This window comes from Ambystoma mexicanum, chromosome 8 (assembly GCF_040938575.1).
Source record: "Ambystoma mexicanum isolate Mex_15411 chromosome 8, UKY_AmexF1_1, whole genome shotgun sequence".
Taxonomy (NCBI): domain Eukaryota; kingdom Metazoa; phylum Chordata; class Amphibia; order Caudata; family Ambystomatidae; genus Ambystoma; species Ambystoma mexicanum.
Genome location: NC_090929.1, coordinates 1,075,244,614 through 1,075,266,324, shown reverse-complemented (window position 1 = coordinate 1,075,266,324; position 21,711 = coordinate 1,075,244,614). Strand labels below are relative to the sequence as shown.

The 21,711-nt window shown below is 48.1% G+C and overlaps 1 protein-coding gene across 1 annotated transcript in view; it reads left to right on the top strand.

Moving 5' to 3' along the window:
- Window positions 1-21,711, top strand: part of ECHS1 (enoyl-CoA hydratase, short chain 1) — a 298,785-nt gene that overhangs the window by 147,183 nt on the left and 129,891 nt on the right. Inside the window, exon 4 of the mRNA XM_069611067.1 lies at window positions 3,104-3,203. Within this exon, the coding sequence (XP_069467168.1) occupies window positions 3,104-3,203 (100 nt within the window). The remainder of the gene's footprint in view (window positions 1-3,103; window positions 3,204-21,711) is intronic.

Sequence of the window (21,711 nt, the reverse complement as noted above, 5' to 3'; positions counted from 1 at the left end):
GTGTGTGAGGAATCTGAGGGTATCCTTCATCTACTCCCCTTGAATCTTCCTCTCTGGTAGCCAGGGGAAGGCTGTCACTTTTCTGGATCCCGACCCTGGGGGTGGATATGCAAGGGAGGATCACCTGGGTGGAGGGACCTCGGAGAGTGGGAAGATGTCTTCAGGTGAGACATGGTAGCCCCCTTTCCCGTATGAGAATAAGTCCTACCCTCCCTACCTTTGTAGGGTATTAAGTCTTACCCTTCCACACTGTCCCACAATCATATGCCTTTAAGACTGGTTGAGGAAGAGGCAATAGGAGTGATGCACACTTCTAGTCCATTTCAGCACTGTGATACTGAGTTGAGGAGGATGCCTATGGAGGGTCGGGCATGTCCATTTAATTGATACACTTTTGGTCAGGCTAAGTACTCGCACCTGCAGCCTAGTGAAAGTCCACAAGTACTTAAAAGGAGGGTCAAGCGGCGTGGAAAGGCGAACCTGCCTGGAGAGAAGGTGGCAGCAGCGAGGTGAGGAGCAGGCTGGAACAGGACCAGCAGAGAGGAGGTGGTGTTTTGCCAGGGGGGGAGAGAAGAACTGTGACCCGAGCAGGCCTTGAGAGGACCAGAGCCCCAGCAATTACCTGAGCTGCATGTTTCCAGCTGGAGGAGGGGAACACTGAAACCTCCCAACCACTGTGGGACGCTGCATGAAGTTTTTCCGACGGTGAGTGCTGCTCGCTGGAGCTCCCGACAGATACCCGGGAGTGAAGAGGAAGACGGGGAACAGCAGGAAGACCCCCGGAGGAGCAGACAATCCCCAGTGAGTGCTAGACAGAAAACACTCGTACCGGGGCGTTTTAGGGCCGGGAATGCGACATTTAATGTTATCAATTGAACGGAAACTTATAAAAATTGGGTTTGGATCCCGAATGAAAGAACATTGAATCTTGAATAGGTTGCCAAGTCTTTTTGGCAAATACAATGGCAAACATTGAATAAAGAGAAGATATGGAAATAATGTGAAATGACAGCACGAGTGGCAAACAAGTGAAAGATGGTAATTAATACTTATGAACTAAGTGAAAAGCAAGTGTGAAACGTTGCTGAACTTGAATGGACCAGGTGAAAGCAAGGTGGTGGAAGAGGATATACACCACAGAATAAAGTTAATACATGTTGTGACAAAGCCAGAAGATTGCCAATCAATACTTTGTGGAAAAACCCAAGAAACTGCCAAAGCTAATAATACCACAAACCTTGATTACTGAAACAGGTTCCAAAAGAGGGCGCTTGTGCTGGACAGAAGCTAGATAAAGGGTCTGAAATAGAAATTATATCAAGACCAAACAAGGAAACTTACAAAGAAAAGTGGCATTAAGTGGTGACCTATGATACAGGTTGCCAGAGAAGATGCACAGATTATTAACCAAGTATCCTGAGTCATCGGTTGTGTGACCGTAATGGGTGAACTGTGTGGTTCAACAACTGTGCACAGAGTGACTCGCTCTCATATTTTGGAATGAACCAAGGAAAACCAAGAGCATCACAAGGTGCCAAGGTTTATTGGTTGCGTGACCTGTAATGGGTGGACCGTGTTGTCCGACAACTGTGCCTAGACCGAGTACCCTGACTTGGGAAAAAGCCATGAGAAGCCAAAAGACAAAGGCTGTGTTGTATAAGTGCTGAAGTTCAAGAAAGCATCTGTTTGAATTGTTATGCAGTCTAAAAGGGTTATAAAGTGAAGCTGGAAGTATTGCTGAAAGTCAAGAGACTTCAACTGTGTTGAACTTTGGGAAGGGAACCTAGAGACATTCTTGAACTGTGTTGCACTTGGTGAGGGAAAACCCAAGCATTTTTGTGGAACTATTTGAACTTGGAAAAGGGGAAGTTGAAACAAGTCAGAGCTGGAAGAAGCGCAGAACTTTATTTTGAACACTGCTTCTTTTGATGCTGACATCCCTGCATATTTTATATCTTTAGTTGTGAGGGCAAGTATAGGTTTTGGACACAGACAGACTTTTAAGTTAATATAAACCCTTGGGTTATATGTGATTTTACTTACGGAAATGACAGCGTGGTACATTTCATTGTGACCATAATACCAAAAGACACCAAATCCTTTTTTTAAACCTTTTTTATTTGGGAGGTTCTCCCCACCATCCCCCACAATTTGTTATCCTTAGAACGCCACCCCATCCCCATCTCCACCCATTTTAACCCCTTCCTCCACTGCCCTATATATATTTAATATTTTCTTTGTTTTTCCATATTATGGTTTTCAGTGAAATGTACCACTCTGTTTTGTTTTCGGTAAATCGATTGGGTACCAACCCTTGCAGTAGCTAGATTTTTAAAGCATTTAATTCTTTAATTCTTTATTCTGGCCTGCATTGACTTGTTTAATCTAACCAGACTCTTAATGCCAGTGATTTAGATTAATTCTAAAGTGTTCATTGAGAGTTCAGTAACTAGGATGATGAATTGGATACTATGTATGTATCTTTGCCTTTGTAGAATGGCGTTTTAACTGACGTTTTATTGCATACGTGGTTTTATTAGGGATGATGAACCAGATTTTCATAGATGAGGATTTTGCTTGTTGATTATTCTCTTTATTTATGATTAATTTTCTCTTTCTGTTTCTTTATTTGGAGAAAAGTTTTATTTATTAAACCAAATGCTTAAATAACAGTCTTGTCTGTTGCATACCAGCATGTGTTGTGTGGTTTTTTTTTTTTTTTTAAATTATTTATTTATGTATTTATTTTACCTCCCTTTTTTTTGCCCATTATGGAAGAGGGCCAATCCCATCTGAGTCTTCCCCTATGGAAGTTAGTTCTGCTAAAATCGTAGGGCACCTGCAGGATGCAATCTTGTAGTTCTGGCCAGGCATTTCCATTTCAGATTTGGTAAAGACTGTTTAGCCTATGGTTGGATGTCTTCTGTGTGGCACCACACAAATTAATACTTTGCGACTAACCTGAAGGTCCTATGATTACTTGTTGGCTTGAGCATTGCCAAACCTTCATGTTTGCCATTCCTCTTGGGAAGTTATAGGTTTGGCTCTATGCCAGGTTGTAAACCAATTCCAAGCTAATCTGATCTTTCTTTTACATTTCTAGCTTGGTGGAGGATGTGAATTGGCCATGATGTGCGACATCATCTATGCTGGTGAGAAGGCACAGTTTGGACAGCCAGAGATCCTGCTTGGAACTATTCCAGGTAATGCACACATGCAGCCACTATATTTTCAGATGACCTGTACAGAGAGATCTTGTATCTGATGATTGTACATAAGCGAAGCCATGAAGGCCACAAAGGCCCCCTGCCTCTATGAGCAAGAAGGCACAAATATAATATCAAGCGTGCGTTTGTGTACATCAATGTGACAGAGGTCATGACCAATATCTGAGAATTCTCTACGTTATAACCCTAGGTTTGCTATACTGTCAGAGCTTATCAGTTTACGCCTGACCACTTGTCCTGAATGGTTCACTGATTCCTCTCCCTAGTAAGCCCTAATCCAAGGACTGACTTGGAGAGCAACTGTGCTCCTTGATACCACAAGCCTCTTGGGGGAGGGTGCTGAAAAGGGAGCTTGTCCTTTACTGGGTCAGTAAACCGGCATTGATGGCTTTGTAATCCTTAGAAGATTATGGCAGTGGGAAACCATGGTCTCTTACCAAGGTACTTGTTTTTATTTAGGGAGAATACATGCTCCCCAGCAGTTCTGGATGCGTTAGTTGTTGAAGGTCTTCCATAGCTAAACAGGTCTTACTTTGTATGAAAGGAAATGTATGTGACCATATATGATAGAGGCTACTGTGGTGAGTTGAAGGAACTCCCTGCACTCCTGTGTGAGGGCAGCAAGAAACTGAGGAATGGGTTGACCTGCTCGCTACTGTATGAGGGTCCACATGGTGAGGAGAGGGGTCTCACAACATCCGGCCCCCCTATCAAACAGCGGGTGCTCAATATCCTGAGCCTGTGTTGCTGCATTCGGCCGCAGCTGCTACGGTGGACTAAATTGTGGCTGGCTGGGGAGAGGTGGTGTGGTTCCTTTTACATAGGGCGCAGGATCGTGCACACTCACTAGGAGTTCCAGAGAGAGGGTAACTTTCTTCCCAAAGCAACTAAGCCTGTAACTCAACTGAAGCCTGTAAATTGCGAGTACACCTCATAAGGAACAAAATGTGCCATTTACTGGAAGAACACAGATGGGGGGGACCTCGGAAACCCACAACACGCCAAACAAAATCCATGGACTTCCAACATGGCACCGCTGACATTTATACATTTCCAGTCAAACCGTAAAAGGGGCTATTACCCCATGAATCAATCACAGTCCACAACAAGTAATCACACCGGAGCTGCAGGAACAGCGCGTTCTCCCCAGACGACATACCTAAGTTAAGGTAAGCCCACTGCAGACCCTGCATCAATCCTCCCGATCGGAACGTGAAGTTCCATATATAACCTCACCATAAAGCCACTGCACCTTATGCCTGGACGTGCTAAGCATGGATTTTACTTTTGCAACAGATCCACAAGAGCCACCATCATTCCAAGATGGCTGCGTACCAATTTTCGGATCCGTATCACCGGTCCAACAGCTGCTGTGTTGCTGATTGGGTAACACAGTGCATTTACTCCAGTCACATAACGCCAGCGGGCAAAGCTGGCCCACTGAACGAAGGCCAGTGAACCAAGGCTGCTTCCTGTCCTGAGCCTGTCCAGAGAGCTGTCAGAGGCCAAGGCCGGGACCCCTGTCCATTTACCTATCATCCTGTTATACGTTTTTTGCAAACTCCTCCTTCATAGTCCTGAGCCTAGTCTTACCATTGTCCACTCAAACAGCCGGTAAGCATCGAACTCGCGCACTTTAGTCTCTCTCTTCATAATTACCTCTGTATGTGCCCACTTATCCTACTACCCGTAGCTTACTGAAGCCCGGCGCACAACGCTGCATCTGCCCATTTGTTTGCAACCCAGTTATACCGGATCCCTGCACACTGTACTTTGTAGCCCACTCTGCCACGTCTGTCGTACAACACACCATGGCCTATTGTGTCTCGAGGCCGGCTTCACTACTCCTACTCCCCTGGCCATTGCACCGTAGCCTACTGTGCCTCATCTATCGACAGCTTCATCCAGCCCTCCGTATCAAGGCATTAACCCACTCTGTCAGGGCTCTGGATCATAGCTCCTATGCCCATTGTGCCTTCAGTATTGACTCTTGCAATTAGTACTCAGTCTTTGAATTTGGATTACTGTATTTTCTTTCACTCTGTTCGTAATTGCACTATTGTACACGGCCCATCGTGCAAAGTTTGGTCTGATGACCACTATATCCTTGGCCCATTGCACCCATTCCTAATCCTTGAATGTTGCATTCGTCCCAATGTAGCTTAGCCATTGTTATACCTTTGGTCATTCACTAGGGATACTCTCAACTAGCGTATATATTCCTGTTTTGGGGGCTCTAGCATGCCACACAAAAGGTACCACTCATGCTAATTGTAATGCATTCTGTTACTCTTCTCATACTAACATGATATGTATTGCATTACAGCACTTATGCTAATTCAAAATGCATAGAGTTAAAAACTGTTGTACCACATTAACTGTGTACTCTTTAATCTAGCCTACCAGTCTGATTGTGTCTCTAATGGGCACTCTACCTTGCACTGTATGTTCACTTCAGTTGTATGCTCACCTCTAGAAAAAATGAAACGCTAGTAGCCCATCTAAGATCACGTTGTACTTAGGCTATGCATAGGCGATCATGTACTTGAGTTACCTCAGTTGCCACACATCGTTCTAGTATCCCTGTCACATTCCTACAGAGAATCTAGTCATGTCAGGTTGGTTATTCGCTATTATGTTCCCATTCTGCGTTTTACCTAATTGCCTACCCTGTACAGGGAGCCCTTTTATCAACCATCGAAATGGCCTCACCAGACTAGGATGCCATCGGCATCACCCTATCCCCCGCCCCACCCCATTCCTACCCTCCGCCGCACCATTCCCGCCCATCCAGAACCTTGCCAATACCCCAAATGCCACTAAAAGTATTATTCATTCAGAACCCACTACCATTCCACATAGGATGGACCATGACTACAACGAAAGACCACTGATTAATAATTTTCTTATCCTACTCAGGGTAACACCAGACTTTATCGTCCTAGATCTCGTACTAAAGTGAGCGCCTTCCACCTCAACCCAGCCACAACCACTCCCGCACAGACCAAGTCGATCCCCATCCGGGGCAACACCAGACTCTCTCGCCTTAGGTCATGCACCACATTAAGTACGCCCGCGCATAATCCTGCCTGAGCTACTCCCTTACAGACCAAAACTATCACAGCTCTCCAAACTAAACTTCACAAGACACCTATAATAGTTATCACCAAACAACCTGCCAGTCCCACAGATGCCCACACTCCCACCACTGCACCTAGAATCGAACCTCTGGTAAACTTCAAAGGTACCCTCATCAATGCCCGATCAATAGGAGCCCATGCCACTGAGATACATGACCTCATTACTGAACAACTGGCCCTATTAATAGTCTCAGAATCCTGGCTCCACCAAGCATCTGGACCTTTGCTAGCCATTGCCATCCCATCTGACTACACCATCCTTAGGACTGATCGATCTAATACTCATGGAGGTGGTGTAGCCATTGTAGCTAAAACCAATTTACAATTAAGATCATGCCCCATCGAAAACAGAGAAGGTTACAAAATCCTCCTAGCCAAATTCGCAACTAACCATAAAACTACTATCCACCTCGTGGTCCTTTATAGATTGCCCAATCCTAACTCTGAGCCAGATGTAGATATACCTCTATTATTAGCCATGTTTATCATACCAAATGTATTATTCTTGGTGACCTCAATCTAGGGGTTCCATGTGATAATTCCACCGCAAAAATATTGCGATACACAGTGAACCCTGCGGGGGACACCCCCCGCAACCCCTGCTCCCACATAATATTCCCAATAAAAATATTGCCTATGGCGAACCAAACGGCCATATTTACGGCGATATTTTTGTTGGGGATATTATTACCTGATACCAATCTAGGTTTTAATGATAATCATGACCATAAAGCCGAAGCCCTTCACACTGCCCTTAAAGATATGCATTTCACACAACTTGTGAATGCCCCTACCCACATCAATGGTAGAACATTGGATTGGATACTTTCACTCAACGCTACTTTAGCTATTGAGTCAATCATACCCCTTGATTGGACAGACCATCATAGTGTAAACTTCACCATTACATGTAATGAAATATTCCGCCTAAGACCATGGTAATGGACAATTACGAAACGAGAAACATTTGTAAGCTTACAGCTGAGAACTTAAACCCTATCTTAAGTAAAGCCTTAGTAACCAATTTGCTCACTAGTGATAACCCTTGCTTATTGGCAGATAACTACCATAAATGCCTTACCACCGCTATTGATTCACTACTAGCACCACTTACAACTAAAACGTGACGTGTTGACAAAAGAACCTCATTCTGGTTCAATGACGAGTTGGTATCAGTAAGGCGAACTAAACGTTCACTTGAACATATCCATTAAAAAATCTCTCACTACAGACTCCGCTAATGCTTTTAATGCAAACACTTATAACACTCTTATTAGCAATGCCTGATCAGACTCAAAAGAACTGTTCTCCATTCTCACAGAGCTGGAAAACCCTATCCCAGCCACCACCCCAGCTAATACTAGTAAAGAATTGTGTACTACCTTCCAAGATGCATTGGCCTCCAAAATTGATCTGCTGCAAAAGAAAATAGTCACTAAAATTAAAATACTAGCTGATAAAAATACCCCTACTAACACTCCCATAAACTCCAATGATCATGATACCCCACTATTCCAGTTCACCCCGGTGACCCAAGAACTAGTGAATGGCAATATCGCCAAGCTGAAAGCTTCAAACTGCAAAGGGGATAACTTCCCAGCCCATTTAGTTAAATTATGTGAGTCTACCCTCGCCCCTATTAAAAATGTTGTCAATGCCTTCTTCAACACACACATGGTCCCAGCCAGCATCAAAGAAGCTTGGGTCACCCCTCTACTAAACAAAAAAAACCCCTTGACCCTGCTGTGCCCACTAATTACCGACCAATAACCATGGTCCAATTTTTACTTGGAATCAAATTCAAACCCATCTGGAGCAAAAAACACCACCTGGGAGCTAGACAGTCTGGTTTTAGGCCAAACCATAGTACGGAATCGGCTCTCATTGATTTGAAAATCCAGATGTACATCATTAGAGACTCGGGCAAACTCTGCATACTATTGCTGTTAGACCTAACTGCAGCTTTTGACCTTGCAGATCACAACAAATTATGTACCACTCTAGCCAATGACTTTAGCTTCTCCAAAATTGCCACTCTTTGGCTCAAATCCTTCCTGGCCAAACGCACGTCCAGAGTCCATCGGCAAAGATGCTGATGATCCTATACCAGTCCCCATCGGCGGACCCCAAGGTTCATGCCTTTCACAAACTCGATATAATGCATATACGAAGCTGCTCTTCTCAGCATTAGATTATATGGGTGTCATCTACACCAACTTTGCAGATGACACCCAAATCCTCATACCAATCTTGGGGAACTACGACAAGGACACGTTGACCATCAACAAAGTCTATGCCATTATCCAAAATTGGATGGCCCTGAATAGCCTCTGCCTTAATGATGAGAAGACAGATTGTCACTGTGGGTTCCCAAACCAAAATAGGTACTCTTCACTCTGATTACTGTTCAATTAACATTGATGGCTCGCTGATTCCAGTACTTAAACAAGTCAAAACATTAGTGTACCTAGATGCCAACTTTACTATGGCTAAACACTTCTCGGCACTGTCGTCTTCCACATCAAAATTAATTGCATTAAGCCGCCAGTTCCTCACACCTACAAACTGTATTACGTTGGCTAGAGCTCTGATTATATCAAAGTTGGACTATTGTAATGCCCTAAAACTAGGAACGTCCAACACCAACCTTGGCAAACTACAACTAATGCAGAACAAAGCATTACGGGCAGCCTTAGGAATAAAAAAATCCGATCACATCTCCCATATAAGGAGCGAGACCCACTGGCTTCCCATTAAGGCCTGAATCGTCTTCAAAACATTGGCACACACAAATGCCTCGCTAATAAAGCCCCTATCTACATGAACACCATCGTGAAAGAAACATCCAGTAGGACACTCGGATCCAAAAACAAATCGCTCCTCGTGGTCCCTCTGTACAAAAGCTCTAGAGCAGGAGGTAGCAGTTTCCAGGTTCTGGCCCCCAAAACACTGGAACTCCCTCCCACTAAATATTAAAAATGAGGAATCCCTTCTGGGATTCAAAAAATCATTAAAAACTAGGCTATTCAACCAATTCTAGCAAACAAAAGTCTGCCGCCATAGTTCTTACTAGTCTCTCTATGGCTATAATGACATAGGTCTTAGCTCAACCTTGTAAATAAATGACTTCTGTATTGTTTCATCCTATGTATAACAACTGTCTATGCCTTAACGTCTATCTTGTAATGTTGTCTATTTGCAATTATGTAAGTGAATATTTCCAATATTAAAGCCAAAGATGTATGCTGTGATAACCCAGTGTCTGGGCGTGTAACAAATGAAATAAATAAATAGATAAGGATGGGGAATTCAGACTCTTAAGTGGAATAGCCAATTCCAAGAGGAAATATGCACATGGGACAGAACCAATCTAAATCTGTTTTAGCAAACACCCCACAGTCTCATGGGGATAATAGTGGCTGGGAAAATTCAGTGCCTTGGACCCGGAGAAAGCGGGCACCGTTTGATGCTTTTTCGATACAATGAGAGCTGCTAGAGCAGGATTGTCCAACTCCAAGACTCTCTAAGGCTGTATCCATGTCGGAATTTCATGACAACTCTTATTTGATATTCATGAGATTTTTGCATACAATTATTCGAAATGTATGCCTGGAGTTGAGCAACCCTGTGCTAGATGGAGTAGACTGGACGGGCTGCTGCCTGGGGGATGGGGGGGGGGGGGGAGTACAAGCAAGGGGAGGAGGCTACAAGTGGAGGTAGAGAGATGCTAAGCCCTGGAGGACAGGAAGGCTGAGCAGAAGGGCACAACAGTTCCTCTTGTCCTTCTGGGAAATGGAAAGCCAAAACCAATGGTTTTATCCAGTGACCCCTAGGTAACGACTGAATATAGTCTACCTGAAAAGGATCCTGAATAGGGAATTAGGGGTGGGGAGGGGCGATAACCATTAAAACCAAGGTACAAAAGGGACCGGTGGCGAAGATCTTGGAGCGATCTGAGGTGTAACATTACCAATCCAATGTCTAGGTGATCCCTCTCGAATTCCTGAAGACTTGAGCGGTGAAGCATAACGGTGAATATTGCAAAGCCCCCGAGAGTCGTAAAAAGAGAAAGCTGTGGCACTGAATACCTGGGAGAGGTCCTGTGACAAACAAACAGTCTGAAGGATCCTTCCCAGGAACTGTTTTGGTTCTGATTAGCATAGGGCTGGACATTATAGTTTAGGATTTCAAACATATTGTGGTAGTCAAATCGTAGAAAATGTCTGCTAGTAGTCCTTATGGCATACTACCTTTTGGCCATTGCTTTGTAGTCTACGAGATCCCTGGAGGGGCAAAAACCTATCATAATAGGTTTTGGACATTTATTTTCTATCACAAGGAGAACCTTGGGAGTACTAGTGAATCCCCTTCCCCTGGCAGATTATTATTTAAAAGTCCTGCATTTAGTTGTAATGTTCCCCTCCTCTTGTTGGGCATTTGTTTTATTGTAACCCAAAGTTAAAAAGCTATAATGTTCCAGACCATACAAATGTAGGTTTTAAACTATATGAAAGCTTGTATGAAAGCTCATTACAGTATATAGTTGATTGCAACAGCCTCGCAATCTTGATCTTTCCAATGGCAGTCTGGAAGGGGCACTAACATTTGGAGGGCTCAGGTGCTAAGCATGTCACAATAGACTTTAACAGGCAGCCATGCAATCTATGAATTAAGCATAACGCAGATTGAAGGGCCCCTAAGGTACAATACAGTAACCAGAAATATGGAAATAATAATAAAACAATAACCAGAGCAGCCATACACATACGCAGTAACATGACTACAATGCGATTTAAATTGCCCTTAAAACTTAAGGTGGAGTCGTTCCCACTGAAATTGGTCTGTCTGTGCAAGTCTCCTTTCCTACACCATCAATATTGTCCTTTTAGATTCTACCCACATTGGTTTAAACAAAGCCCTTTATTCATTGAATACTTATTCTAACGAGAAAATGTATAGAAAACGGACACAATTTTATTTATCTATTTATCTTTATTCCTATTAAGCGCTGCACGCCCATAGGCCTCAGAGAGCACACAATACAAAGACAGGCGGGGTCCTGTGGGAAGTCTAAGAAGACTACAGAGATCAATCTGCAGAATTAAAGAGGAGGGTTTTAATTGTTCTCTTGAAAACTGCCCGTGATGGTAAAGCTCTAACAGTGGATGAAAGAGCATTCAATTCCTGGGTGCATTGGTTTCAAAACTTGTCTCGCCAAATCTTTTCAAACGTTAACGTGGTTGATTCAAAGTGCGGTTCTCAGTGGAGCGCAACACCCGTACGGGTTGTCCTATGGTATGCCTTTTAGTTAGATATTGGTGGGCAGTCAGATTCTGGCATTTAGAAGAGATCAGATCTTATGCCTGATTTTTATTTGATTGGTAGACGGTGTAATTCCTTTCTGAAGGATGATCTTCTCTTGTATTGTTAATAACTAGAAAGCATTGGTAAAAATGTGTTGCAGGTAAGAACAGGTATAACTTTGACTTACCTGAGCCTATTTGATCAGAAACTGAACTGGTAATAACATCCAAGTCCCACAAGCAACACAACAAATGCTGTCTTGTCAGGGAGGGCACAAGCAGTTAATGCTCTTTAATGTTTAAGCCAGAATCTAGGTTCATGTAGTCGATTGTCAGTACGAAAAGGTGCATCCCTAATTTAACTACTGAGTCAGTTGTTAAAATGGGGATGCGTCCTTTCAGTGGCTGCAACCTACCACAAGTTACAGAAAACATCTTCCACAATTATTTTTTCTATGGAGCATCACCAACGTTATGTGCGCCAAACCCAACCCCTCCCCAAGGCGAAGGCTTCTTTATAGCAGAGTGCAAGCACTGTTTAAAGATGCATATAATAAAGCTGCTTACAAACAATCGTCCTGGAAACAGGGGAATTGGGGGGGGGGGTGGGAGGGGGCTTCCAATCTCACATATGATTGGCTTTTGATATGTGCACAATCCAAATGTAGCCTGAACATATTGGGCAGTAATCGATGGAAAGGCTTTCTATATCGAACACATGCTCCCCAATTCTGGCCTTTAGATTAGCATGGGAACACATATGCAAAACCTACTGACTTGCAGGCTGCACATTTATGAATTGCCTACCAGTTTGCTATGATATGGAATTTATAACACGTTATGGCTCAACAAGGCACCTACTTCACGTACCAGTAATCTAATTACTCATGGTTGAACTGAAATGCTTGAGGTATTCTGGAACACTATTTCTGCTGACTCTAGAGACTTTGGTATTCCTAACTCATTGGTTAACTCAAAATGTGTGCTTTAGTATTTTTCTACAGTTGGCAAACTTGTTGACCTTTCAATTGTTTATCATTTTCAGAGGGGTTTTTGCTTGGTTCCGAGACTTTGGTTGAGGCATGGAAAGTAGCATGGCACGTGATACATTGCGTCAGAATGAACTGAAGAAAATGTGCACGTTAAGTTAAAGGGGAAGATTTAAATAATGCACATATTGAAGTGTCTGCTTAAAGAGTTTAAAAGAAACCTGCTGCTTTCTCAAAGCTGTGCACTACTGAGAGTGAGTTGGAATAGTCTGTAGGAAAGGCCTGTTATCCTGTACGATTTCTTTTGAAAACTTGAAAAATGAATTTTTCCAGTTGTTTCAGAGCACACTTTGCAATTCTGTGCCATTTAAGTATCGAGTGCAATTTTATATAGTCGATTAATTGTTTTACATTAAAAATACATTAAATTTATGTTTGACATTTTCACAGATTTCACTTGCAGATTTTGGCTTTTGTCTACAGACATGTGATAAAGCTTTGTGAAAATGTGTGCATATTCTTTTGGCAGATTTTGAGCTCGAATGTTAACTCTTCTGACCACAGAGATTTCTGGACTTTTACCAGACTCCGATTCATTTTGAGTCTTGTATCGATGTGAGCCATTTTTAAGTGTACATCTGATTTTTTATAATGATAAAAAATGAATGCATTTTGCTTCATTTTCTTTTTCTCCCTGATCCTGCTAAGGGTGTGCTAAAAAGCTAGCACCAGGGATCAGATCTCCAGTCATATCACAGGCCACTCAGAATCCCAATCTCAGTGTGGATTACCTATTTCTCCCCCAGGTATCCCGATGTCACTCCCTTGGGCCTTAAGGTGTTCATCACTATGGACTCCTTGGCGTATTTATTATTTAGGCGTTTTGTAAAGTTACGACCGTGCAGAAATTCCTCTCGCAGTGCTTTGTTGATGGCTGGAGGATGGACGCCAGCTAGCTTTCAGGGTTGTAGATGTGAGTTTACAGCGAATAGGGGAAAGAAGGCCCGGAGCGACTGAAAAGGTCACCAACTCCTGTCTTTCTCCATGGGAGAGTGGATGATGGAAGCGTGGCTGGGAGGTAAGGGAATTCATTTAATGCAGGCCCAGGGGCTGGCGTCCTGCACATCCATACTGCTCAGAGAAGTGTAGAAAAGGGGGTGGCAGCCGGAGATGTCTTTGTGGGGCTTGTCCATTCTCCTTGGGGGAGACAGTTGATGAGGGGATGAATAAGCGTGGGGCTTAGGATTTATCCTCGTTGGGCAAAAGGCTGTTTTTTTTCTTGGCACCCTTGGAAGGGTTGAAGTGCTGAGGTCTGTGGGGCAAAGTGATGAGTCCTCATGTGTAGACCTCAAAGTTAAGGGCAAGAGAACGGAATCCTGGATGGGGTATCAGGCTGGGGAGGACTTCTGAAATGTTTGATCTTGAGGACTTTCGTGAAATAGCGGTGTTGCTCCTTTTTAGTCAGGATTCAAGGTGAAGTGGTTCCAAGCCAAAGGGCCGGCCACAGCAAGTCTGACCCATTCCTGTGCTTGTTTTTAAAGTTGAGTAAGCGAAGTAGTCCAGTGTTTACAAATTTCAGATTTCTTGTAGAAGGACGTTGGTTCAAGTCTTCTGGTTATCAGGGCTAGTTTCTCCAAATGGCTTGGTAGACTCCACAGAGTAGCTTGAACTCAATCCTCTGCTCATTGGGGACTTACTGGAGGTTTGTAGCCCAGGGGAGATTTTGTGGATTTAAGTGTAATACTTCATTCAACATCGCATCAGGAGAACATGCATACGGAAAGCAGAAAGATGATATGCCCTAAAGAGTCTTGGAGGCTTTTCCGGATTAATGTAGGGGCGCGTGGTGCAATGACGAAATAGATTGTCTGGATGTAATTACAGTCTCAATACTATGCAACCGACTTTGATTTCCTTTCCCCCACCCCGCTACGGGGGGCAGAGGAAACTGAAGGACATCCAGGATTTGATCTGGGTAAAGAATTATTTGATTTAAGTGTATTTGTAAAGTGCCACAAGAACCAGCCCAAAGGCATAAGGGTGCTAAATACTAAAACGGGTAGCATACACATAACAAACAACGCACAATACAGATACAAAATTTGCAGTACCACACCGATACATAATGGTCACACACTGCAAGGCAGTTTCAGCAAAGTTTTTAATTTCTGGTTTAAAAAAAAAATATCCAGCAATTCAATACATCTAAGATCGGGGGGAGGGGCAGAGCATTCCCTGCAATAGGTGCAGCAGCAATAAATGCACCTCTGCTCGCTATGGTCAGTTTGGTCCTTGGGACAAACAGATTAGTGTAATTAGATCTCTGGGATCTTCGAGTGGATCTCTTAACCAAGCTTTCAACCAAATACTTTGGGTTTATTCCTGACAGGTATTTGAGTTCTTGTCAGAAGTCGGTGTGAGATTCTGGCTTCCTCAGGAAGCCAGTGAAGGTTTTTCCTGGCTTGGGAGACATGTTCTCGTAATCATCCCTTCCACCGCTCTCACCACACTATTCTGAATCACCTGCAGTCTTGAATAGTCTCCCTTACTAATGCCCATCAAAAGGCTAGTACAATAATCAATATTCGTACCAGTGATTGCCCTGGTCCCAGTGACGGAAGTCTTTTTGCACAGGTATGGACGTATGTGTCAACAATTTGATATGACAACAAGACTGTTGACCTGGGCACGCATGTCCAGTTTGGTCCAGGTAAACACCTACGGGGTAATTTATGGAATGAATGTGTGCCGAAAAGGGGAGCGCAAACGTGAAAATTGCAGTGCACGCGTGCCAAAGCCGCGCACGCAGCCGTTGATCGATTCATGGAATGCGCTGCTCTAGTAAAAGCTGGGATGTGCGCCAAATCCGTGGGTGGCGCACGCGGGCGCATACGTCACTAAACGGCATGCGCTACGTGCACAGGGAAAGTGCACATAGTGTAGCGCACACAAGAAAAGTGTGCGTAACACGGGGCGTAACACGCGGAATGGGGGAACAACATGTGAAAATGTGGGCGTTACGGGGGAAGTACAGGAGGTAAATGCTCGCAACGCCCACACGCGTACTAACAACACGTATTCATGGAATCGAACAGGGGAAAGGCGTGCGCCAAAAAAGACGCGCTAATCCGGAAACACGTACATCAGCAGGAAGCAGGCGTAAGCGGCCCGCGCAGCATAAAAGTGCGCGCAAACAACAAACCAGCTCAGACGCTACAATGAATATACCGTTCCTCGCAGCAGTGGTCGTGGGACACCGCAGGAGGAGGATAGCCAGGCCCTGCATTTTTTTTACCCAGGACCAGCCTTTTTGGGAATGCCTGACCAGGTGTATGGGAGGTACAGGTTTTCACCACACATAATCCTAGACCTGGTGAGGGAGTGGGAGGATGACCTCACATCACCCACCCTGTGCTCAGAAGCACTGAGCCCTTGGAAAAGGTGCTCAATGTACTGCACTTCTTGGCTACTGGTTCATTTCAGCGGACAAGTGCCATAGTGGGGGGTGTCACAGGCAACGCAGTCACGCTGCCTACACCAGGTGTTGGCCATCATGACTTCACGCCCCTCAGTCCACAGGCACATATACATGCCCAGAACACCTGCAGAAAGGCAGGCTCTTGTCCAGCAATTTTACGGGGTGGCACACTTCCCCAAAGTCCTAGGTGCCATTGATTGCACCCATGTGGCTCTACGTCCACCCAGGGCCACTGAGCATGTCTATCGGAACCGCAAGCACTGGCATTCCATCAACGTGCAGGTTCTCCAGCATGGGGTCTGGCATGGATTCACATGCTCATGAATATTCCCCGTCGTCAGGCTGGGAATCCTCGGTAAAGAAAAAACCAGTATCAGTTTCGTTTCTGATCTGTCTTTCGTAGTAATAACCAATCACTGGTCTCTGTGTCATACTGACCACAGCCAATGACTGCCCTCTACCTAAGCACCGCCTCTGGCAGCCATCTTCAGATTTTTACCACACGTTCATGTGTTGGGATCCTCGTGCTATTGCTCTCGAGCGTTAGTGCTATTTTTTTCACGTTTTTCTCAAAACTTCGGTTTTTTCGGTCAAAAGAGCCTCAAGCTCCACCGACTCTCCGTCCGATCAACGGGGACCCGTGTCGGATTCGTCTGCGCCCCTCAAGGGTGAAGAATTCGTCGAGCTACGCTTTTGGAGGACTCCAGAAGCTTCTCAGGCCCGGACATGGCCCAGGAGAAGGGAAGCTCGACGCCCGGAAAGCTGTTCAGGGTCTGCCCTGGATGCCAGCTGCAGAACGTCTTTAAGGAGGACGAACACTCCTTTTGTCTCTACTGCTTACATGAGGACAAGACGCACGTGGAGAAGGACTGTGCGTTTTGCGGCAATATGTCGGAGCGGACCATGAAGGACCGCCATCAACGTCTCGCCAACTGGCTGGAAGGGAAGAGCCCGTCCGGCGAGAAGAAGAGGAAGAAATCCGAGCGGTCTTCTAAGACCTTTGAGGACGCCCCGGCGACGGGGGTCCAACACAAGGCCAAGCACCGCGAGTCCGCTGGCACCGGGAGCGCCGAACGGTCGGGCTCTACGGGCGCCAGGCAGGGCGCACCCTCCCCGGCACCTTCAGCCACGAGCCAACGCTCTGGGTCGGGTAAGAGGAAGGGCGAGCACCCGGCGAAGCTCCTGGAGAGGCCCCGGTCGAGCTCGAAGGCCCCATCGGAGGGGGAGCGAGGCAGTGTCCCCCCCCCCCCTCAAGGATAAGGCGGTGAGCGCACCTAAGGTGGTGAAGGCCTTAATCCATCCGGCCAAGCCCTCTATCGAAGCTGTCACGGCGGCCCTGGCTCAGCCTGTGGAGGCTACACCAGTGGTGGCGACCTCGGGGCTCAGAGTCTCCCTGCCACCTCGGAGGGAGTCCTCTTTTGTACCCATCGATAGGACCCCCGTGAAATCCCCGGCGGGGAAGAAAAAGGGGGGGGCAGGGCGTCGTCGTAGATTCGGCTTCAACCTCGGAGGAAGAGCTGATCGAGGTCTTCAGCCAGGGCCTTGGCGTGGAAGAAGACCGGCCCGTCGGGATGGATCCCGACGCAGGTGACGACGACATCGTCGAGGGTGCCGACGGGGCCCCTGATCGCCCGTCGGATTCCCCTCTGCCAGCGCCGCGAGACAACTCGGCGGCCATTTTGTTGGCTATACAGTCCTTATGCTCAGAGATAAGGACGAGACTACCGTTGCCGACGGAGGAACCTCTCCCGTCGGGGGATCCTGAACCGGGACCTTCTGGTGTTCCCCCGCCCAAGAAAAGGAGGATTCACCCTCCACCTCCTTTTCAGCCGTCGCGCCCCGTCCAGCCCTCCTCCCCGTCCACCCGAGGGGATGATACGGGGACTGACACAGCAGTGACGGGCACGGACGACGAGGTATACGACGAGGATCTACCGTCGTCACCTCCCACCAGGGCTTCTCCGCCCGACGAGATTGGATCGTTCCACTCCATGATCGCCAGGGCATCCAAGCTTTTCCAACTCTGCCCTGAGGAGAAGAAAAAGGAAGGATTCCTTTATCAACGGCGCGAGGCCAAGAGGAAGATGGTCCTCGCGGTGCCTCTACTGGACGACATTTGGGATGAGGGCCTCGCCCTCCTCAAGAACCCTTCCACGACGCCAGCTAGAAGAGACCGGTACGAGAAGAAGTACCGGGTCCCGGACGCGGCCCCCCTGTGCCTCCGGGCGCAGCCTACCCCGGACTCCGTCGTCTCCGCGGCGGCCAGGAAGAAAGCGGGGGGGGGGTGCGGCCTCCACATCGACTTCCCCACCCGACGGCGAGGGAAAGAAATTGGACGCTATGGGACGCAGGGTCATCTCGTCTGCAGCGACGACGATTAAAGCGGCCAACGCCTTGGCTATCGTGGCCCGCTACGACAGGGAGCTATGGTACAAACTGGCTCCCCTGCTGGACTTCCTACCGGACGACAAGAGGGCGGATGCCCTGGAGATCCTACAGGAAGGTGAGGTGGCATCGGACCACGCCATCACTATTGCGACGGACATCGCCGACACTGGGTTTCGCCAGTTGGGCAACGGCGTGTGCCTTAGGCGGCGTGGATGGCTCAAGGCTACGGACTTCCGTCAAGACGTACAGACCAGAGTCCTGGACATGCTGTTCGAGGGGAACAACCTGTTTGGGAAAACAGTGGACGATTCCCTTCAGGCCATTAAAGCGGACACTGAGACGGCCCGGGCCCTTGGGGTTCTGCAGCAACGACGGACGCCCTTTCGGAGCAGCGGAGGCAAGGGCGCCTCCAAAGGTTCCGGCGGCGGTTTCTCCACCTACCGTCAAGCGGCCCGCTCGTCGTCTCAGGAGGCCTACAGAGGACGAGGCAAGTCTGGCGGACCCCGCCGTCGTCGTCAAGGCGGCAAAGCCTCGTCGAAACAGGATTGAACCGGACGTGGGGTCGGGCCCCCACCGAAGCACCCCGGTGGGAGGCCGGCTGGCGAGCTTCGTCAGCGTGTGGGAGTCCATCTCCACCGACCGTTGGGTGCTGGACGCCTTAGCCCGGGGCCACGCGCTCGAGTTTCAAAGAAGGTGCCCGCGCGTCCCCCCCGTGGCCAGGAAAGAGCTTCACGTCCCTCAGCTTCTCCAGGAGGTACGGCCGATGCTCAGGAAGGGCGCCATCGAACTCGTCCCAAAGAGGCTTCGGGGCTCCGGAGTTTACTCGAGATACTTCCTCGTGAAGAAGACGGGAGGATGGCGCCCCATCCTAGACCTGCGACGTCTGAACAAGTTCATCAAGGCGCAGAAGTTCCGGATGGTCACCCTCCAGCACGTCCTGGGTCAGCTGGAGGAGGGAGACTTCCTGTCGTCGTTGGATTTGGAGGATGCCTACTTCCATATTCCCATCCTAAAGGGGCACCGAAAATTCCTCAGGTTTGTGGTCCAAGGGCGTCACTACCAGTTCAAAGCCCTCCCCTTCGGACTACGGTCGGCACCCAGGGTATTCACCAAGTGCCTTGCACCGGTGGCGGCGCAGCTGCGCCGCGAGGGGATCCACGTCTACCCCTACCTGGACGACTGGCTGATCCGAGCCAAGACGAGGGAGCTCGCCGTGGAGCACACGGCAAGGACCGTCCAACTTCTCACGGACCTGGGATTCTCCGTGAACTACGCCAAGTCCCACCTGGTACCCGCGCAAAACGCACTGTTTCTGGGAGCGAAGCTCGACACAGTGTCCCTTCTGGCCTCCCCGTCAGAGGAAAGGACCAGGTCCATCCTGGGCAAGGTACAGCGGATGTTGGTTTCCGACACGGCCAAGGTGAGGTCCATCAAGTCCCTCCTCGGAATGATGTCTTCTTGCATCTACCTCATTCCCATGTGCAGGCTCCGGATGCGCCCGTTGCAGGAGTTCCTGGACGCGCGCTGGATCCAAACGACGGGCGGCTTCGAGGAGAGGATCACACTCGATGAGAGTTTCCGCCGAGCGGTCCGGTGGTGGGGCACCCGCGCGCATCTGACGGTGGGCATGGACTTCCAGACCCCAGACCACCAGGAGACAGTGACCACGGATGCCTCCCTGGAAGGGTGGAGAGCGCACACCGAAAATCTGCACGCGAGAGGCCTTTGGCTCCCGACGGAGAAGTCCCTCCATATCAACGTCCTGGAGCTCCGTGCAGTGTTCTGGGCCCTCAGGTCCTTCCTTCCGTCCCTCAAGGGCAAGGTGGTGAGGATCTTCACCGACAACACCACCACCATGTTTTACATCAGGAAACAGGGCGGAACCAGGTCCCCAGCACTGTCCAAGGAGGCGCAGGACCTGTGGCATTGGGCCATCGCCCAAAGGATGTTTCTGGTGCCGTTTCATCTGGCAGGGATAAAAAACACCATCGCCGACTCACTCAGCAGGGAGCTGCGCTCGTGCCACAAGTGGGAACTACGGCAGGATCTAGTGGATCGCCTCTTCCGACGGTGGGCCACACCCCAGATCGACCTGTTCGCGACGGCGACGAACTCCAAGTGCCGGAGGTTCGCCAGCAGGTTTCCCCAGGCGAGGAGCATGGGCGATGCTTTCTCGTTCCCCTGGGAGGGCCTGTTCCTCTACGCGTTCCCTCCTTTGCCACTGCTAATCCGGCTCGTCAACCAGCTCAAGAGGTCACGGTGCAGGATGATCCTCGTCGCACCTGCGTGGCCGAGGCAGATATGGTTCCCGGACCTTCTGGACTTGTCAGCGTCCCCGCCAATCAAGCTGCCGGTGGACGCGGATCTACTCTCCAGGGAAGGAGGCGCCATCCTCCACCATGACCCGAAATCGCTGAACTTGCAGGCCTGGCTCCTGCAGCGCTAGAGTTTGGGGGATACGACATACCGGCCGACTGCAGAGAGGTTCTTGCAAAGGCCAGGGCGTCCTCGACTCTTAAATGCTACGGACACAAATGGAAGAGGTTCTCTGTCTGGTGCCACGCACAGAAGATTAACCCTCTACGGATTACGGCTCCCCAGGTACTGCCGTACCTGCTGACGCTGGCCAAAGCTGGTCTGGCACACGCGTCCATCAAGATTCATCTTGCTGCGATCTCCCGATACACCAGAACCACGGGGCGGACGTCCTTGTGGTCTCATCGTCTGGTGAAAGAGTTCATGAAGGGACTGTTCAGATCGTTCCCGCCGGTGAAGGCTCCGGCCCCGGCGTGGGAGCTCAACGTGGTGCTGACCAAGCTCATGGGACCTCCGTTCGAGCCTCTGCACTCGGCTCCGTTGAAGTTTCTGTCGTGGAAAACAGCGTTTCTTGTGGCCATCACCTCCGCACGACGGGTGGGAGAGATCCAGGCCCTTTCCTGCAAGGCCCCGTACTTGACTTTTCACGACACGAGGGTAGTGCTCAGGACGCACCCCTCCTTCATGCCCAAGGTACCGTCGGACTTCCATCTCAACGAACCCTTTGTGTTGCCTGTGTTCTTCCCGTCGTCTTCGTCGCCGGCTGAGAGGACTTTGCACTCGCTGGATGTGGCTAGAGCGCTGAAGTTCTACGTGGACCGCACAAAGTGTTTTCGGAAGACGTCACAACTCTTTGTGAACTTTGGACCT